The sequence below is a fragment of the Maniola jurtina genome, chromosome 1, assembly GCF_905333055.1.
Source record: "Maniola jurtina chromosome 1, ilManJurt1.1, whole genome shotgun sequence".
Classification (NCBI taxonomy): domain Eukaryota; kingdom Metazoa; phylum Arthropoda; class Insecta; order Lepidoptera; family Nymphalidae; genus Maniola; species Maniola jurtina.
Genome location: NC_060029.1, coordinates 15536109 through 15554722, shown reverse-complemented (window position 1 = coordinate 15554722; position 18614 = coordinate 15536109). Strand labels below are relative to the sequence as shown.

General features: G+C 36.2%; 1 protein-coding gene across 3 annotated transcripts; it reads right to left on the bottom strand.

Annotated features, from left to right (window-relative positions):
* Window positions 1–928: 928 nt before the first annotated feature.
* On the bottom strand, window positions 929–13247 carry LOC123866621 (adenylate kinase isoenzyme 1). Of its 3 annotated transcripts, none has more exons than XM_045908300.1 (5): window positions 13101–13247; window positions 3486–3675; window positions 2849–2997; window positions 2015–2185; window positions 929–1116 (listed from the first exon to the last, which is right to left on the bottom strand). In XM_045908300.1, the coding sequence occupies exons 1-5, from the start codon at window positions 13101–13103 to the stop codon at window positions 1042–1044; spliced, it is 588 nt and encodes a 195-aa protein (XP_045764256.1). In that variant the 5' UTR covers window positions 13104–13247; the 3' UTR covers window positions 929–1041. The 3 variants fall into 3 exon arrangements, with proteins under 3 accessions (XP_045764256.1, XP_045764242.1, XP_045764250.1); XM_045908286.1 differs by lacking the exon at window positions 13101–13247 and adding an exon at window positions 5528–5682; XM_045908294.1 differs by lacking the exon at window positions 13101–13247 and adding an exon at window positions 3889–4150.
* Between the last annotated feature and the right edge of the window lie 5367 nt (window positions 13248–18614).

The following is an 18614-nucleotide window of genomic DNA, read 5'->3' as shown; positions in this document are numbered from 1 at the left end:
TTATTCGCTTTATTAGGAAGTTCATAGATTTTTGGCCGTGAGCCGGCATTACAAAACGCTTCAACACTGACGCTCAAAAACTGGTGGTCAATACCGCCAAAAGTTCTTATTTATAGACGTTACGATTTTAGTATCATGACTTGTAAAAAAATGTTTCTACTGAATTTATTCAAATCAAGACTTATATTTTCTACATTTAAATTTGAGTCAAATCAAGACTTTACATTTTCTATATTTTAGTCAAATCAGCTTCAAATATTAATTTATGATCAATGATAAAGCTAACACGTTAATCTGTCCATCCGTCTTCGGAGTGGACTTTTTTAGGATGGATAAACGGAATGAGTGGACTAAACACATTGCACTCTGCTTTGCTACAATTTTTATGCACCCTTACAGCCACATAATGTGCAAGCGACATTAGTGGAAATGCAGAACCCTTTGCTTAGTTTCTACTCTTATAAAGATCGTAATAATAAGCGTAAAGTAGACAGAATAAAATCGTTTAAGTTGATTTTTTTACAATAAATGATAGTATAAATTAAAATTAATGTTGAAAAATTAGAATAAGCATAACGTTATGCCCGTTTGTAGTATCTTAAGCCAACTAATTTTTATTAAAATATCTTCTTCCAAAAAAATTACCGTCCTTATTTTAAGAAATACAAGTGTAAATTAAAAATTTATAACACCCCCGACAAGTGAAGGTTACAGTAACTAGAAAAGAGCAGATAGCTTTCAAACGGCTGAACCAACTTTCTTGGATTATAGCTAAGAACACTCTCGATCAAGCCACCTTTTTAACAAAAAAAAAAACTAAATTAAAATCGGTTCATTAGTTTAGGAGCTACGATGCCACAGACAGATACACACGTCAAACTTATAACACCCTTCTTTTTGGGTCGGGGGTTAGTAAAAGATCCAATAGTTAACTCCAAAAATAATTTATTTTAAATTAGAATAAAAATTTAATTAATCAACAGGCCATTACATTTAAGTAAAGGAAGTACATTATATACAATTAGCTAACGGGGCGTCTGCTCACTTCGCGACCAGCGGGTCCAGGATCTTCTCCACTTGGCTGAAGATGCTGTCGACGGTGTCTTCAGCGTTTATCTGCAGATATAGAAATTAAGAGCTATAGGTACTTTGTTATTATCATAACACATTTGACAACCTACCTGGCGAATAGGTAAGCGCTGTGGTCTTATTAGTGGGAGATCCCGGGTTTGATTGCCGGAAGGGGCTTGGAATTTTAGAATTTCTACTGCAAGTCTTCGACCGTGGCTATACCACCCTACCGGCAAAGCCTTGCCGCCAAGCAATTTAGCGTTCCGGTACGATGCGGTGTCGAAACCAAACGAGTAGGGGTTACTGCCATACCCCTTCTGGGTTAGCCCGCTTCCATCTAACGGCCCGTTCACACATGGGAGTCCGTTTTACTGGTACGTTTTTAACGGATACGTTATAAATTTATGCTCTGTTCACACATAGGCACCGTATAACGTTCAACGGATCCGTCATTACTGGATGCGACGTGTGAACACAAAACTCGCAGTATACCGCCGCTATACTACAAAGATGGATCTATCCGTTAAAATTCTACGTATCCGTATATTTTTACCGTACTGCATCACCACTTACCACTAGTTGAGATTGCAGTCAAGGGCTAACGTGTATCGGAATAAAAAAATAATGAAATAAATAAATGTAGCATTCAAGATTGCACGCTCCTATGAAAGCTTGTTGTCGAAGAAGGTCTTGAACCTCTGCGTTAGGGTCTCTGATGACGCCTCTCCGCCCATACCAGCCTTACTTACCATGCGATTACGTGAGACGACTCTTGAGATAGCTGCTACGATGCGAAAGGGATGACGACCATCAGTCTCAGCCCAGAGCCTCAGTTTACGATGGGTTTACGGGGTTTGAACTGCGGACGTGGAACTGGCCCTGACATCAGCCTGTTGTGGACCCTCTTCATAACCTAGAGGTCTTCGAAGGATTAATTACTCACCCTCTTTAGTTTGTCGGGGTACTGCGCGAGCACTTGGTCGTTGTTGTCGAGGAAGGTCTTGAGGCGCAGCTTGATGGTCTCCTCATTGTCGTCCGCGCGCCCCGAGCTGGCGGCGCGGCCCAGCAGCCTCTTCGTTAAGGTCTCTGATGACGCTTCGAAGTAGATTATCACCTGGAACGAAAAGTCTTCAGCTAAGTCTTACTACCTGATACCTACGATTTTGTAACGTGGAATTTTGTTTTTAAAAACACTCAGGAAATTCATTTCATTGTTCGGGATTAAAATTTCCTACATCCATCTTCAGGATGAAGATTCAGTCAATCATTCAGTCAAGTTTTGTTCAGTGGTTGAGACCTGAAGCCAAAAGTAGCAAATGCGACTATCTTTACTGCTAAACGTCTCAATGACATAGAATATCTATAGTCCTAGCTCAATGAACCTCAAATACGATGTGTTATCTATTATTTAGGTATTTATCCATTTCCATTCAAAAAAAATCTAGATTATCTAATGTACGAACTACAAGTCCATCTTACAAAATATATTAGCACGTGTTCGCGACAAATTTTTGTCGTGAGGAAAATTCATCATGGATACCATCAGCCACAGAGGAGCACGGTGGTTTTGTCGGACTCCTACCGACTGAAAAACGAAGTTTCTTCTCACGACTTGACAACGGAACACAAGGGATCGACAACTCCTCGTTACTCCACTAGCAAGTGTCCGTTGAAGCAGACCATATCACTGGGATACTACGATCTTCCAAACACCATTAGAGGCATGAAGAAACCAAACCACGTCAAACAAATGGTTCTCAAAATGAACAATACTCACAGTAACAGGCGCGATGGCTTTCTCAAAGGCGATGCCTTGCGATTTCTCGCGTGGGTAACCGTCGATCAGGAAACCCTTGGCTTCACCAGCCTTTGCGATCATCGCTTCCTTCAGCAGGTCTAATACCAAGTCGTTGGGGACTAGTTCACCTGAAAGATAAAACTGTTATGTCAATTTCTTAAAACGAGGGTTTATATCTGAGGGTTGTATATAATATACTAGACAATGCCCGTGACTTCGTCTGCGTGGATTTAGGTTTTTGAAAATCCCGTGGAAACTCTAAATTTTCTGGATAAAACCACTCTATGTCCATCTCTGGGATACAACCTATATCTGTACCAAACTTCAACAAAATCGGTTAAACGGATGGGATTTAAAAATTCTGTAGGAAATCTTTGATTTTCCGGGACCAAAAGTAGCCTACGTCCTTCTTCGGAATGCAAGTTACGTTCCGGTAGGTACGATGCCGTGTAGAAACCGATAAAGGGTCATACCTCATCCAAGTTAGCCCGCTGCCATCTAAGACTGCATCATCACCTAACACTAGGTTAAATCGCTGTCAAGGGCAAACTATTGAAAAAAATTAAAAAAAAAACTGGCCTAACCAGAATGTCTGGCTTGACTATTTACGACTCACCCCGTTCCATAATAGCAGCCAGGCTCTTCGCTCTCTCCGAACCGCTCTTCACCTCAGCTCGTAGCAGGTCGCCAGTGGACAGGTGTGTGAATCCATACTTCGCGATGATCTTGTCGCATTGCGTGCCCTTGCCTGAGCCTGGACCCCCGAGGATCCACACGATAGGGGTTTTGCTCGAATCGATTGGAGCCTGTAATATTATTTTTGTAATGAGAAAGGAGAAAGAGACATGATCCTCCTATTTGGAAAGTTGGGGGTTCGATCTCTCGAAAAATCTCTACGCGATGTGATTTTTTGTTTCTGGGAGTTGGCGCGAACTCCTGTGTTCAGTGAATGCATGTAGACTGATGTATTGGTGGAATGTTCTGGAAAAGGCTTCTATGGATTGTGCTGTAGTAGGTACCTTATATGCCTTGCATTTAGGCGACATACACTGCAAGGGGCAGGGTGGAATTTTGTCAACTATGGGCTCCTCACAAGGGTGGCACTTCTTCTCTTCCATACTTAACGTTTTTATGAACGCGTGTGAAAATTACACCCTTTTATTATTGATACATCCCTTAGTATTTATTTTAATGCCTTTCTCTTTTATAAATAAGTAAAGTAAAACATAAATATTTAAAAAAATGTTTGGTTGTTTGGAAATATGAAAATTATCTCAGAAAATTAAGTCAATATAGTCCAATCTTGGATGATGTTTTACGTCCATGATGTTTTTTACTATCCCTATGACATGCTATGACTTCAATAGTCACATATCTAATCTAATATGTCAAGTATGCCTTATCTAGTATGTCAAGCGGTTTTGACTTGTAGGTTCTTTAAGGGTTTTGTATGTATAATGTATATGAATATGTATTAAACTTCAAAAATGTACTGTGAATTTGAATTTATCCCTTTACAAAATCCCCATAAAATAAATATAATATGTTCTTTATACTGATGAAAACAGAATTGAAATCTACAATTTAAACCAGACTGCGTGGATTTCGAGTTTGTTTTTACATATTCTATTTTGAGTGGAATAGAAGTCTGAATTATTTAGACTAGAGATTTGAATGCATCGAATAACATACCGCGTCGTTTGTGGAGGGGTAAACTACGTATGTTTAGCGTTAGCTACAATCACGCCGAGGCTGTTTATTTCTGTGATCAACTCTGATCATTCCGCATTGACAATGACCGCTGCCCGCCCGTTCGTGAGATCAGATACGACAGATTACAGATACGTACCTATCTCCAGTCTAATCTCCGTAGATTGAAAATTGAAACTAGACCGAAAAGGCTAAGCAGATCATTTTAAACTGAAAATAGGTACTTACTTAGATATTTTCTGACAATGATGAATTCGCGGGCAAGTAGGTAAATGTATTTTAAAATACTAATTAAAACTAATGAGCGGAACCAAGGTCTAAGTCAATCAAGTTGATGTTCCGACACATTTCCGACATTATGCGCTTGAAGAGTTTATTTTCATACTTTTCAGAAGAATTTTTTCAATTGGCATACAAAATCATAAGTCGCCGCGCGGCGACGGCCTTTACCGACTTCCAAAAAGGAGGTGGTTCTCAATGCGGCCCGTTGTTTTTGGTCAGTAAACTACACAGACCATGCCGCCGCCGTTTGAATTTAAAGCATCATGATTTGGTAGGAAAAAATGATTAAGTAGAAAAGTCTTTTATTGAATTAAACTTTTAGAAAGTGCTTTCGAATCGTCGAGTAGTTCGCAATGCCCTTCCTAGCAAGAATAACCAATAAGAAACTCGGCTGTTGCTCTTTTCAAAAGAACTAGGTACTGTCTGTGTCTGTCTAAAATGTAAAGCTTTCTTGCTTGCTCTTTTCAGTAGAATTTGCTTCCCGAAACATTAGTGACTTACTAATAAAGGCCGTGTTACAATGTTGCATGTTTTTACTATGGCGTAAAAGCCTTTAGATTCGTCTACGGAAATAAAGATTTGGATTGCAATGAAATCTCGAGAAACAGCTATAACATGTTCTAGTAATAAAGAAATGTATTTTTCTTTTCTCTTCAATCTACATACCTTTCCAATATTAAAAATAACATTTCTCTCCCGGGGCACGCTGTTCAGTTTCAGCCACGTTACGAGTATAAACACGAATACATACGAACATCTACACTTTACAAATGTTTCTTCAATGTTTAAGGTTTTCATTAAATTAGGTAACTACGTGATAATCTGAATTATTAAGTAGGTACTTTACTACAAGAAAATGAAAAACAACTTTAACAATAACAATTACCAAATGTGAATTAATAATCTTGAAGTACCAATAATCTTAAGTATCTTGAATTTTCCAATTTCGGTAGAGTTGTAAGAGAGTTGTTTGTAAAGATAGATTTGTTAAATATTGTTTTGTAAAAGATGTTTTACTTATTATTACAATTTTAGCAACCTTGCCAGGATCGCCAAAATTGCAATAAAACTACATTTACAAGAATAATTAGCAAATATATCTTTAAATATATTATGAACCTATTGTGAATTTCCCAATTTTGATATCAGATTATTTTTCCAAAATTTTCCTTCAGTTTAAACAAACACGTAAACACTGAAGCACAATGTTCCCTGCCAGTTGGCAAACACGATCGCCCGTTCACAACTGGATGGTTTTGGAAAAGCTCGGCTATATCTGCGAACTACGTCAAAGCACGACTGAAGTGTTTCTGTACATTATTTGGAAGATGTACAAACATTTTAGGTGCAATAAACTTTGGTGACTTTGCCCGAAATAAAGTGAGAAAATATTATACTGTCTTCATAATCTCATGAACGTAGACCGTGCATACCTACTACTCGAATACTATACGTATTATGAAGCAAGCGTGTGTGTATGTGTGAGTGTGTGTGTTGTTGGAAAAACACATACTGTAGAAGTAAAGAATAGAACTGAAGATTTTAGATTATTAATATAGATACCTATAATTACCTATAATAAGAAAAGGGTCGCATTTTTTGCGAAAATAGTAGGTATCTAATCCTGATTTTTCAGTGCGGAAATGCAATTAGATTAGATCATCAGCTTTGTCAGTTTTTCTGTATATTAAAAAAAAAAAAATTCAATTTTTATCTAGCCCTATCTAAAATGCTAGGTAAGAAAAAGATTACGTAGGTATGTCTCTCTATTTATTTGTTATATTCACAGCAAATCTTGCTGCTTAGCCAATCTTGAGATGGCATTGAGGGTTATACCTACTTAGTACAGAAATTAACTGAAAGAATTCAGCCCCTAGGTACGTTTATTTATTTATGTTAATTATTGTCTAGGTCGAGTTTTCAGTAAGCATTTGCAGCACTAATCGATTGTTCGGAAAGTATAATTGCATGTCGATGTTAGATGTGATAAGAGTATGTCGACCTTGATGAAAAATACGATTTAAAAAAAACTAGTAAGTATTTAAATAAGGTTATCAACCACTCTTCCTGTTTGCGTCCACTGCTGGACATAGGTCTTCCCGAGAGCGTGCCACCACACACGATCCTACGCTTTCCTCATCCACCCACTTCCTGCTATCCTCTTAAGCCTTAAAAGGATAGCGGGAAGTGAGTGGATGACGACCCGCTGTACTGACGACCTCAAGACTTAAGGTCGTCAGTCCAGCGGGTAAACACTAGTTATTTCCCTTTCCCTCCTTCGAGGAGTCGGTAGTTCGTTTTCATTTTGTTGGAAGCCAGAGCAAAAAAAAAGTGAACGCACCTTGTCTACGACATCCTTGTCTATTGTGTCAAATGTCATCTTAAAAATTGTATTTTTTCATAGTGAATACACTCCAAGTTTATTATTAATCTAAAGTCTTTTTATTTACAAAAATAATAAGAAACTTAAATTCCTACATGGTAGCAGAGCGTATATATATATTATTTTCAGCACGAAGTGTAAAGATTCCAAAGATTAAAAAAGATAAAAATTTTTGCCAACGTGATTTTGTACACGGCACAAAGTAATTATTTTTCGAAATGTCGTTGATAAGTAATAACTCATTTAGCATTGAGAAATTAAGCGGCAGAGACAATTATTCGACATGGAAGTTCGCTGTACAAACTTACTTGGAACATGAAGAACTCTGGGAGTGTATCACGGGCAAGCAAGTGGACCCATTAAAGGATAAAAAGGCAAGATCAAAAATAATTTTGCTCGTCGACCCCATAAACTACGTGCACATCGAAGAATGCACGTCCGCTAAGCAGGTATGGGACAATTTATCTAAAGCTTTTAGTGATTCTGGCCTAACGAGAAAAGTTGGATTGTTAAAAACACTTATAACTACTACATTGGATAATAGTAACAGCATCGAAGATTATGTCAATAAAATAATGTCGACTGCGCATAAGCTGCGTAGCATTAATTTCAAAATCGATGACGAATGGCTAGGCACACTTCTGTTAGCGGGCCTACCCGACACGTATAAGCCTATGCTCATGGCCTTAGAAAGCTCAGGCATTGCTATCTCCGCTGATGCTGTTAAAACAAAAATTTTGCAAGATGTAAAACCATCATCATCTGCAGCATTTTATACCTCTAAATCTCAGAATATTAAGAACAATAGTAATAAAGGCAAATCCAAGGGTCCACGGTGCTATAATTGCAATAAATTTGGTCATATTAGCAAATTTTGTAGAAATAAGGACAGAAAATCTGAAAATAAGAGTAATAACAGTGGTTTTGTAGCTGCATTTTCAGCCGTTTCAGTCAATGATGAACATAGTTGGTACATAGACTCCGGAGCATCGGTACACATGACCAAACATAAGGAATGGCTATCAGATGTATGTTTGCCGAGTCAATCTCATGTACGTATAGCAGATGACAAGGTGCTCAAAGTCGAATTGTGTGGAAGTACCACTATAACCATCCCGGGAACTAATGGTTCATCCAACAAGATTAAGGTAAACAATGTATTTTATGTACCTGATTTAGCAACCAATTTATTATCAGTGAGCAAAATAATTGAAAATGGTTGTAAAATTGAGTTTTCTAATAATGGCTGCCGGATTTTGAACAACAAAGAAGTAATTGTTGCAACAGCCAATTGTTTTAATGGGACTTATAAACTCAACACAAGTGAATCTAGAGGTTTTTCTGCTGTCACAGATAATTCTAATTTTCTTTGGCATCAAAGATTGGCTCATTTGAATTTTAATGACTTGTACAAATTACAAGACTGTGCACTTGGTATTAACTTGACAAAGCAGAAAGAAGATGTATTATGTACACCGTGCCTTCAAGGCAAGCAAACCAGGCAACCTTTCAAGCATGTTGGTTCCCGTGCAAATGATTTGCTAGAACTGATCCATTCTGACATTTGCGGTCCGATGGAGACACTGTCGCTGGGAGGTGCCAGGTACTTCATAACTTTTGTCGATGATTATTCAGGTAAAGTGTTTGTTTATACTTTAGCCAACAAAAGCGAAGCCTTAGAAAAGTTTCAAGAATTTAAAAACAGTGTTGAAAATGAATTAAATAAATCTATTAAGATACTCCGGTCCGATAATGGCAGGGAATATGTCAATCGTTCATTTGAAAAATTTCTGAAGGACTCTGGTATTACTCATCAAACTAGTAATCCGTATACACCAGAGCAAAATGGGAGAGCAGAACGAATGAATAGAACACTTATAGAAAGGGCTAAATGTATGTTGTTTAACGCATGTTTACAGAAGGAGTACTGGGCAGAAGCAATCTTAACTGCAGCATACATAACAAATCGCTCTCCGTCTCGTGCACTTGCAGGCATAACTCCCTATGAAAAATGGACAGGATTTAAGCCAGATATTAGCCATTTACGGGTCTTTGGTTGCAAGGCAATGGTACATATACCGAAGGAGCGCAGGTTGAAATGGGATTCAAAATCCAGTGAAATGATCTTTGTCGGCTACAGCAATACAACTAAAGGTTACAGGTTATATAATCCTAAAGCTAAGCGTGTGATAATGAGTAGAGATGTTGTGTTTATTGAAAGCTTGGCTAAGGTATCTGAGACTGTAAAACCTATTGAAAAGAATTATAATAAGGTTGATATCATACTTACATCTGAATCTCCAAACTTACCGTCCACTTCAACTGCCTCAGAAGCTGCAGAGCCCAACTTATCCACTAGCTATGATGACTCCAAAGATGATGAGTACAACCCTGACTTTACTGACTGTACGTCTGATAGTAGCATATCACCCATCCCATCCATGAGTCATGTAACAGTCCGGACTCGCAGGCAAAAGCAGAATGATGACAGCCCCTTATCACTTATGTGTTTTAATAATGAAATGGCTATGAGTGTTTTAGATAGTGATCCACAAAGTTCTGAAGAAGCATTGCAGAGCAACCAGGCTGCACAATGGAAGAATGCCATGGACGTTGAATATGAATCTTTAATAAAGAATAATACATGGGCACTTGTGGACCTTCCAGTGGGAAAGAAAGCCATACCATGTAAGTGGATTTTTAAAACTAAAACTAATGAAAATGGGGAAATAACAAGATATAAAGCAAGGCTTGTTATAAAAGGCTATAAACAGAGGAAAAACATAGATTATCAAGAAGTATTTGCTCCGGTTATTCGCTATTCCTCCCTCCGATATTTAATGAGCCTGGCTGTTAAATATGAGCTAAAAATTCATCAAATGGATGCTGTTACAGCCTTTTTGCAAGGTGATGTAGAAGAGGAAATTTATATGTGTCAGCCACCTCTGTATGAACAAGAAGGTAACAAAGTATGTCATTTAATTAAATCAATTTATGGACTCAAGCAAGCCAGCAGGCAATGGAACAAAAAATTGAATAATGTGTTGATTGATATTGGACTTTTAAGAAGCAAAGTGGATCCTTGCATTTACTATTTGGTAAAAAGAGATAATGATATATTTTACATAGCAGTATATGTAGATGACCTGCTATGTTTTTATAATTGTGAAGAAACTCTACATTTTATAAGAAGTAAATTAACTGAAACGTTCAGCATGAAGGATATAGGTGAGGCTAAACATTGCATTGGTTTAAGGATTCATAGAGATAAACAAAAATTACAATTAGATCAGTCCTTATACATTGAAAAAATGTTACAAAGATTTGGCATGTCGGACTGCAAACCAGTGAATACCCCATGTGATACAAGCTCAAAATTGATACCTGCAAAGGATGACAGTGAAATACTCACTAATATACCTTATCATGAAGCAGTGGGGTGCTTATTGTATTTATCTCAAGGTACAAGACCAGATATAAGTTATGCTGTGAACACACTGAGTCGTTTCAATAATAAGCCTACTAAAGAACACTGGATAGCACTTAAAAGAGTGATGCGATATTTGAAAGGCTCTATAAACATGAAGTTAAATTACATTAAATCAAAAGAAGATTATATCACTGGGTACTGTGATGCAGACTGGGCATCGAACCCAGAAGACAGAAGATCTTGTACCGGCTATGTCTTCTTATTTCAGGGTTCAGCGATTACTTGGAACTCAAAAAGACAACTAACCGTTGCATTGTCATCGACAGAGGCTGAATACATGTCATTGACCTCAGCCATTCAAGAAGGCCTATGGCTCAAACAGTTGGATGCTGAATTGCGGTCCTTCATAGCAATTCAACCTCTTATAATTTATTGTGATAATCAAAGCACCATTAGACTTTCAGGTAATGATGTTTATCACTCCAGGAGCAAGCATATTGATGTGAGGTACCACTTCATAAGGGAAAAGGTGTCCAGTGGCGAGGTTACCATCAACTACAAGGGCACTGATGCAATGGTCGCTGATGTACTAACCAAAGGGCTGCCTCTCACCAAGCATACCTTCTGCTCCTCAGCTATGGGTGTGCGTTCAGGACAGGATGTTGGAAGCCAGAGCAAAAAAAAAGTGAACGCACCTTGTCTACGACAACCTTGTCTATTGTGTCAAATGTCATCTTAAAAATTGTATTTTTTCATAGTGAATACACTCCAAGTTTATTATTAATCTAAAGTCTTTTTATTTACAAAAATAATAAGAAACTTAAATTCCTACACATTTTAATCAATTAAATTTCACGGAGGAATTAAATACCACGGAATTTTAGGTAGGTACTCGTACCAGAAAAAGCTTGCATTCCGGAAACGGACTTCGCTACCTTTTATCCCGGAAAATGTTGATTTTCCGGAATAAAAGGTAGCCATAGGATCCTACGAAAAGCTTTTAAAAACTTAAAGCCACGCGAACGAAGTCGCGGCTATCTTCAAGTGACTATGTGTGTCGTAGGTATATAATGTTTCGTATAAAATGTGTTGTTATAATGATAGGTGTATTAGATTGAATAACGAGCTAGGAGTGGGAGGCTCCGAGCACAGCCAGCATAGCTCCGATTCCTATTATTATCCCTATATAATAAGTATAAAACAAAGTCGCTTCCCACCGTCTGTCTATTACGCTTAGATTTTTAAACTACTTACGTAACGGATTTTAATACGTTTTTCATCAATAAATAGTGATTCAAGAAGAAGGTTTATACTTATAGTGTAAATATATAGGAAGAAAGCAAGCCTATTGAAATCACTCCGCACTGACACTGTATGTGGTTAAAGTTTTAGCTACATTGCATCCATGGGAAGCCGGAGAGGGTCGCTATAAAAGCGTTAGAAAATCAGGAAATCCACAGACTAAGTAATTTTTTCCATGTCATAATAACTATACTAGCTAATTTGATTTATTGATCGTAGTTATTAATCTAGGTGATTACTTTGTAATTTTCTTATTTACGACTTGTAGATAATAGGAATACATAGGTTATGTAGGTACATAATAAATTCGCTAGGTTCAAATATAATTATACTTCCAAGCTCTTATCATTATTATTTATGACATTGAAAATTAGCTACATGTCCCGGCTTCACTTGGGAGAAATCCTTTACCTATTGAGAAAACTTATGTATAAAATTCTATGTTTTGAGAAGTGTTTAGGATGTGCGTTGATGTCAGTCAGTTTTGTCTTTTTCTATCATTTTACTAAGTAGATGATGCCTGCAACTTTTTCCTCTTGGATTTAGGTTTTTGAAAATATCATCTTTTATCTTCTGGAATAAAAATTAGCCTAATGTCCGTCTCCGGGTTGCAAGCCATCTCTGTAGTCTGCTGTACTCATTAAAATCAGTTAAACGGATGGAACATGAAAACGTAACAGGCATACAAACAGACACACTTTCGCATTTATAATATTAAGTAATATGGATAGAGGTGAAAATTAACATCAAGAGTGGCCAATCTATGCCATAAAGTTCATAATATGTCCTACTTTAAACATTGTTCAAAGCAAGCCAAGATTTTACGAAAATCAATAGCATAACAAAACAGCGGTGTTGACATTTATTTCGGGAACAAAGCACTATAAAACTGTACCTACTGTGAGATATAAGAAGCTTATGTACCCCTCTCTAATCGTAGAATAATAGGGGAACTCTATTTTCATATAGGCACCAGTGATGTAACGCTACGGAAAAATGTCAAACTTCCAAATAATTCCCGACGGAAACGTGTTTTAAAATCCATTGATGAGACAAAACTATTAAAATTTAATCTTTTCTTGTATAGTTCTGTAATTTAACTCTATACTTATTAATAAACTTACCATTCTTTATTTTTAAAAATCGACCGCGATCCCGGTTCTAGAGAACACTCCCGACACGTTGTTTCAGAGCGAGCTCTGCAGAGCGACTGCGGTTTCAAGCGGTCAAGGTCGCGAAAACTGTGCCAAAGGCTGTCTGACAGCGCGGGAAAGTTTCAGGTCTTCAGAAATGAAGCGCGCGCGGGAAATGTGACAGACGACAGCAATATGGCCGCAGATTATATTCATAGATTATTTATATAATCGATTACCATCGTTATCATTTTTTGATAAGATTATTTCTTCATTTCGAGATGAGTGCAGAGAAAAAGATTGAAATATTTACTTATTTGCTTTTTTCTTGTTATAAGTATTTTTCGTCTATGTCATCAAATACCTCAAATGACTAAGTTAACAAAACCTGACTGACACGTTGCAACCTATTGAAGTAACGTTTGAAGTTGGACGGTAACCATCACTTAACGTTAATCGCTTATTATGCAATTGACCCTATTTATCCGCATCGATTGAAGAGCTTTTTAATGTTTAGACTCATTTAGAGCGAATCGTCCATGATTTTTTTACAATTAAGTAGTTTATTGATTGTACTTCAAGGAAACGGTGCCTGGTACACATTCAATTGTGTTTTAAGATAATCAATACCTTCCATTTTATGTACTGCTGTTTATCAGGCTTTGTTAAAGTTAAGAGGATCGTATAGTTGTAAATCACATCAGTAACCTCCTCAAAGCTCATCACGCTCCTCCACAGTCGAGCCTCGAAAGCTCAACGGTTGAGGAGTGGACTGAATTCCGAAAGGTCGGCGGTTCAAACCCCACCCGTTGCACTATTGTCGTACCCACTCCTGGCATAAGGTTTTCGCTTAAGAGGGCTCTCTCCGTCACTCGTTTCATACAAACGTAGTTCCAATTTCATTGGAATATTAAGCAACCAAAGTCCATGAAATTTTGCAGACATATTCTAGAAACTAATATCTATGTCTGTGGTTTTCCAGATTTCTGTTAAAATATTCGGTTTCAAAGTTACGTGGTCTTAAAAATTTACATACAAATCTTTGAGCCCCTGTAATTTTAAATCTACATTTTTTTAGAAAAATCTAAAACACCACAGATACAGATATTAGTTTCTAGAATATGTCTGCAAAATTTCATGGACTTTGGTTGCTTAATATTCAAATGAAATTGGAACTACGATTGTATGAAACGAGTGAAGGAGAGAGCCCTGTTACCTAATTGAAGGGGGAAGGGGAGTATTAGTCATGATTAGCAGCATGGCTAATATTCTTTAAAAAAAAATCAGTTGGTACCATTTGTCTTCATTTCTGCTAGCGTTCTAATAGCAGCCTATAGGTATAATGAAAATAAACACAGCTTCTAAATATTTCAACTAGGATTAACAGTACCTTTATGGCCTTATATTATGAGCTGCACGCCATTGAATGAGTATGAAATAAAACCAGAAGAGTTAAAAAGTGCTGCTTTATTTTATAATCGTAAACAAATTAGACTACAGGGTACAGTAACACGCAAGTATAGTACGCGAAAGGTCGAGATGGCAATCGGAGTATGGCGGGGGGACGACCCGCACACCCAAACTTCTTCTCTTCTCAGACTTGGGCGCGTTTGGAACCCTCGTGGCTTTAGTTTTAAGTTACATAATTAATTATCACCACTAAACCTATCGTACAAATTTAACAATTTCGACCATCAAAAGGAATACAATTGTACCTACTTTGAATAAATGATTTTGACTTTGACTTTGAACATCACTCGCGCTATCCAGCATGGGTTAGCGCGGGGTCTGTGCGGGTGTGCGGCGCGTCCCCACCCCGATTGCCATCTCGACATGTCGCGAACTGTACGTATCAGTATGTATGTGTTTATTTCATCTAAAATCTAATCGTATAGAAATTGCAAACTATTAAAATGTTTATGGATAAGTCTAATTATGTCGGAATTTTGGAATAGGTAGATAATATTTTCAATCATTTGGGTACCAATTTAGTCTACAGTTTCGTTACTAGACAATACATAATATGCAGTAAGTAGTACTATATAGGTATTTTTAACACCCAACCCAAAAAGAGTGGTGTTATAAGTCTGACGTGCGTATCTGTGTATCTGCCTGTGGCATCGTAGCTCCTAAACTAATGAACCGATTTTAATTTGGTTTTTTGTTTGAAAGGTGGCTTGATCGAGAGTGTTTTTAGCTATAATCCAAGAAAATTGGTTCAGTTGTTTGAAAGTTATCAGCTCTTTTCTAGTTACTGTAACTTTCACTTGTCGGGGGTGTTATAAATTTTTGATTTACACCTGTTACAAACTCGCCGTTTACAATTTCAGTAAAATCTAATAGATTAGAGTTATAGGTAGGTAGGTACCGACTTAACATAAAATGATGTGAGTTTATTATAATAATTACCTACATCCCTCCAACATCCAATCCTTTTTCTTTCAAAACTAATAACTCACAGAAAGAAAGAAAAAGGTAGATAGAACCTTTGCGGACATCAAAGCGCGGTTTCGTGATGCCATTTTTGAACGTTGAAAGTTTCAACGCGAAAAGTTTTACACTGCGCTAATATTCAGTTTAATTTTTAAAATTCTACTAGCATATTCACTAATTAACTTCATTTTTTTTGTAATTTAGCTAACCTTTTGAATAAACTGGTGACAATTCCTAGCTAAAAATAAATAGTAGGTTCTTGTCTTCAATCTTTGCTAATTTACTCTTGTTTAAAAAAATTGCTTATTTTAGTATTTGTGAATAATTACTTACTTAAATGAAATTAATTAGTTACCCAAATTATTATATTTTTTTCTTATTTTAGATATAAAATTTGAGTGCTCCGTAAAAACTATATATTTGTGCCATATATACGTTTTCTTGCTAAATGACTAAATCTAATTCTAAGTTGGCCCCAGTTTTGTGGTTCTAATCTACGTGGTTTTAATTCTACAATAATTATTACTTAAACTAAAGTTTTAATTTTATCATAATATGTACTCCACATAACATACACAGATGATCGGAAAAAGATAGACGAATTAATCGCTTGTGAACAAACTTGTTAGTAAGTAAAAATGAAGCCACTTAGGAGTTTGCCACGCATATACTTACTCGTATAGTGCGTTTCATCGAATAGTACCTATGGCGTTATGTTGGCTCCCCTGTCTGTTGGGTGGTCATTGGCACCATATTGGCATAATAAGACGCAGATTTTGTTTATTTTCATTTCATTCATTCAGGAAAATCAAATGAAAATAAACAAAATCTGCGTCTTCTTATGCAAATATGGTGCCAATGACTTGGACAGACAGGGGAGCCAACATAACGCCATAGGTACTATTCGATGAAACGCACTATAGTTATAAGCAAGCGTATAGCTAGCTCTAGCAGCAAACTAGAACATGCATCCAGCACTGAATGCGACCAATTCCATCCAATTGCCTAATACTCTTCTACTATTGGCCTAAAATATTCAATTTCAGTGCACCATAATAATTATTCTCATTATGATTGTGATGAGTGATGATCAAAATATACTGCCATAATATTTGCACTTCAACGAGCCTTTATTTTTTTTAGGGTTCTGTACCTCAAAAGAAAAAACGGAACCCTTATAGGATCACTTTGTTGTCTGTCTGTCTGTCCGTCCGTCCGTCCGCCCGTCCGTCCGTCAACGGGAAGTACCTACTCTATAGGTTTTCTTGACAGACAACCTATAGGGTACTTCCCGTTGACCTAGAATCATGAAATTTGGCAGGTAGGTAGGTCTTTATATCCAGAAACCGTAATTTTCTGATCACATGATTAAAAAAAAAAATTATAAAGTGTTTAAATTTTCAAAGTAAGAAAACTATACCAAATGGGGTACCATATGAAAGGGCTTTACCTGTATATTCTAAAACAGATTTTTATTTATTTTTATACATAATAGTTTTTGATTTATCATGCGAAATGTCGGAAGAATTACCCGAGTACGGAACCCTCAGTGCGCGAGTCTGACTCGCATTTGGCCGTTTTTTTAAAATTTGCCTTTGATTTTAAGAAGCTGCCAAAGTAGTTGGTTTAGTACCCGAGCCAAGCGAGGTCTCAAAGTTCTACTTGGGTGAATGTAACTATGCAACGAGCCTTTCTGTTTGCCTGTAACTTCGTCCATCTAAGCGTGTTTTCGTCTATCTTTTTCCTGATTCCTGTGATTTTATAATGCACGTAAAGTATCTACGTAAACTAAATAATCTCGATATGTACCTACAACTAGATTAGGTAATAAAATATTGTTTTTAATTAAAAATGGTCCACTTCAGCCGGATTAAGTCTTTGAAAATTATTATTTTCAATAAGTATAAATACAATATTCTTCATTTTTAGTAAATATATCTGTTATTATATAATAGTAAAAAAATATTTATCTACATTAACTAAAGCTGTATTTATTTAAATACTTGGTGTTTTTGTGCAATTAGTTTTATTATTTGAACATTTATTGAACTTGTCTGTTGTCACTACTATACCTAGTATATTATATTCATATAAAATGAAAACATTGATCTAAATACGTTTTATAACTTTTAGGTTCTTATTAGGTAGGTAATATGTACGTATAAATCTAAATATATAATATAAATTCGACCAATCTTAACATTGTACCTACTTTATCTTACACTATGTACATACACTAACTCTATTGTTTAATATTTGTAAAACAAAATGTCTTTTTTTTTTTTCTTGGGAAAGGCTTATGTCCAGCAGTGGACACATACGGGCTGATGGAATGGAATGAAAAAAATATTTTTCAAAAATATCAATTTTTACGGAATGGATGGGTAGTGGGTGTGAGTAAACATAAACTGGTTTAAGTTTTACCGTACACCAATGCCAGTTAATAAAATAATTCTCTCATATTATGTATTCCAATTAAAATCATATATTATTAAAATTATGATTTTTTTAAAATTTTAACAATTAGGTTTAGTTTCATTTTCACAATGAATTACTACAATGATTAGGTACTTAAGTACATTAATAAGACTAACATCACTTATCTTATACTTATATTTTTTACTTTACGACTTTACTACTTTACTTTAAGACTGCCTTATACCAACCTACTTATTGGTTACTTATAATTATTTTTTACGAAAATATAGGCACTTGTATCGAACGTACGTACTTATGTGCGTTATTTTAATAATTACGTAATACCTACCTGATTCATATTTGTATTCAAATTTAACAAAATTAATATAGAAATAACAGTTCAATTTCGCTTAATATATAACACAATATTTTCACTGAAAAAACAAAAAGATTCCATTAAATTAGGCAATTATTTACTTATTATGATATTTACCTAAAATATTTTCGTACTTATTATGATCCTAAAACAAATTATTATTATTGTTGTTAAGTCCAAGTAGCTTTTTCAGTGACTACACTCCTTCACTGCCACTCACTCTAGGCTTCATGTTCTGGCAGCTATTGTCCGTCTGCTTATTTCCTTTAGTCTGGGAT

Coding starts and splice junctions, on each gene's coding strand:
- LOC123866621 (XM_045908286.1), bottom strand. CDS start 5,659: ATGAAAACCTTAAACATTGAAGAAACATTTGTAAAGTGTAGATGTTCG. Junction 3,676..5,527: donor TTATTTTTAATATTGGAAAG/GTATGTAGATTG, acceptor ATAATATTACAG/GCTCCAATCGATTCGAGCAA. Junction 1,117..2,014: donor ACCCCGACAAACTAAAGAGG/GTGAGTAATTAA, acceptor CTATATCTGCAG/ATAAACGCTGAAGACACCGT.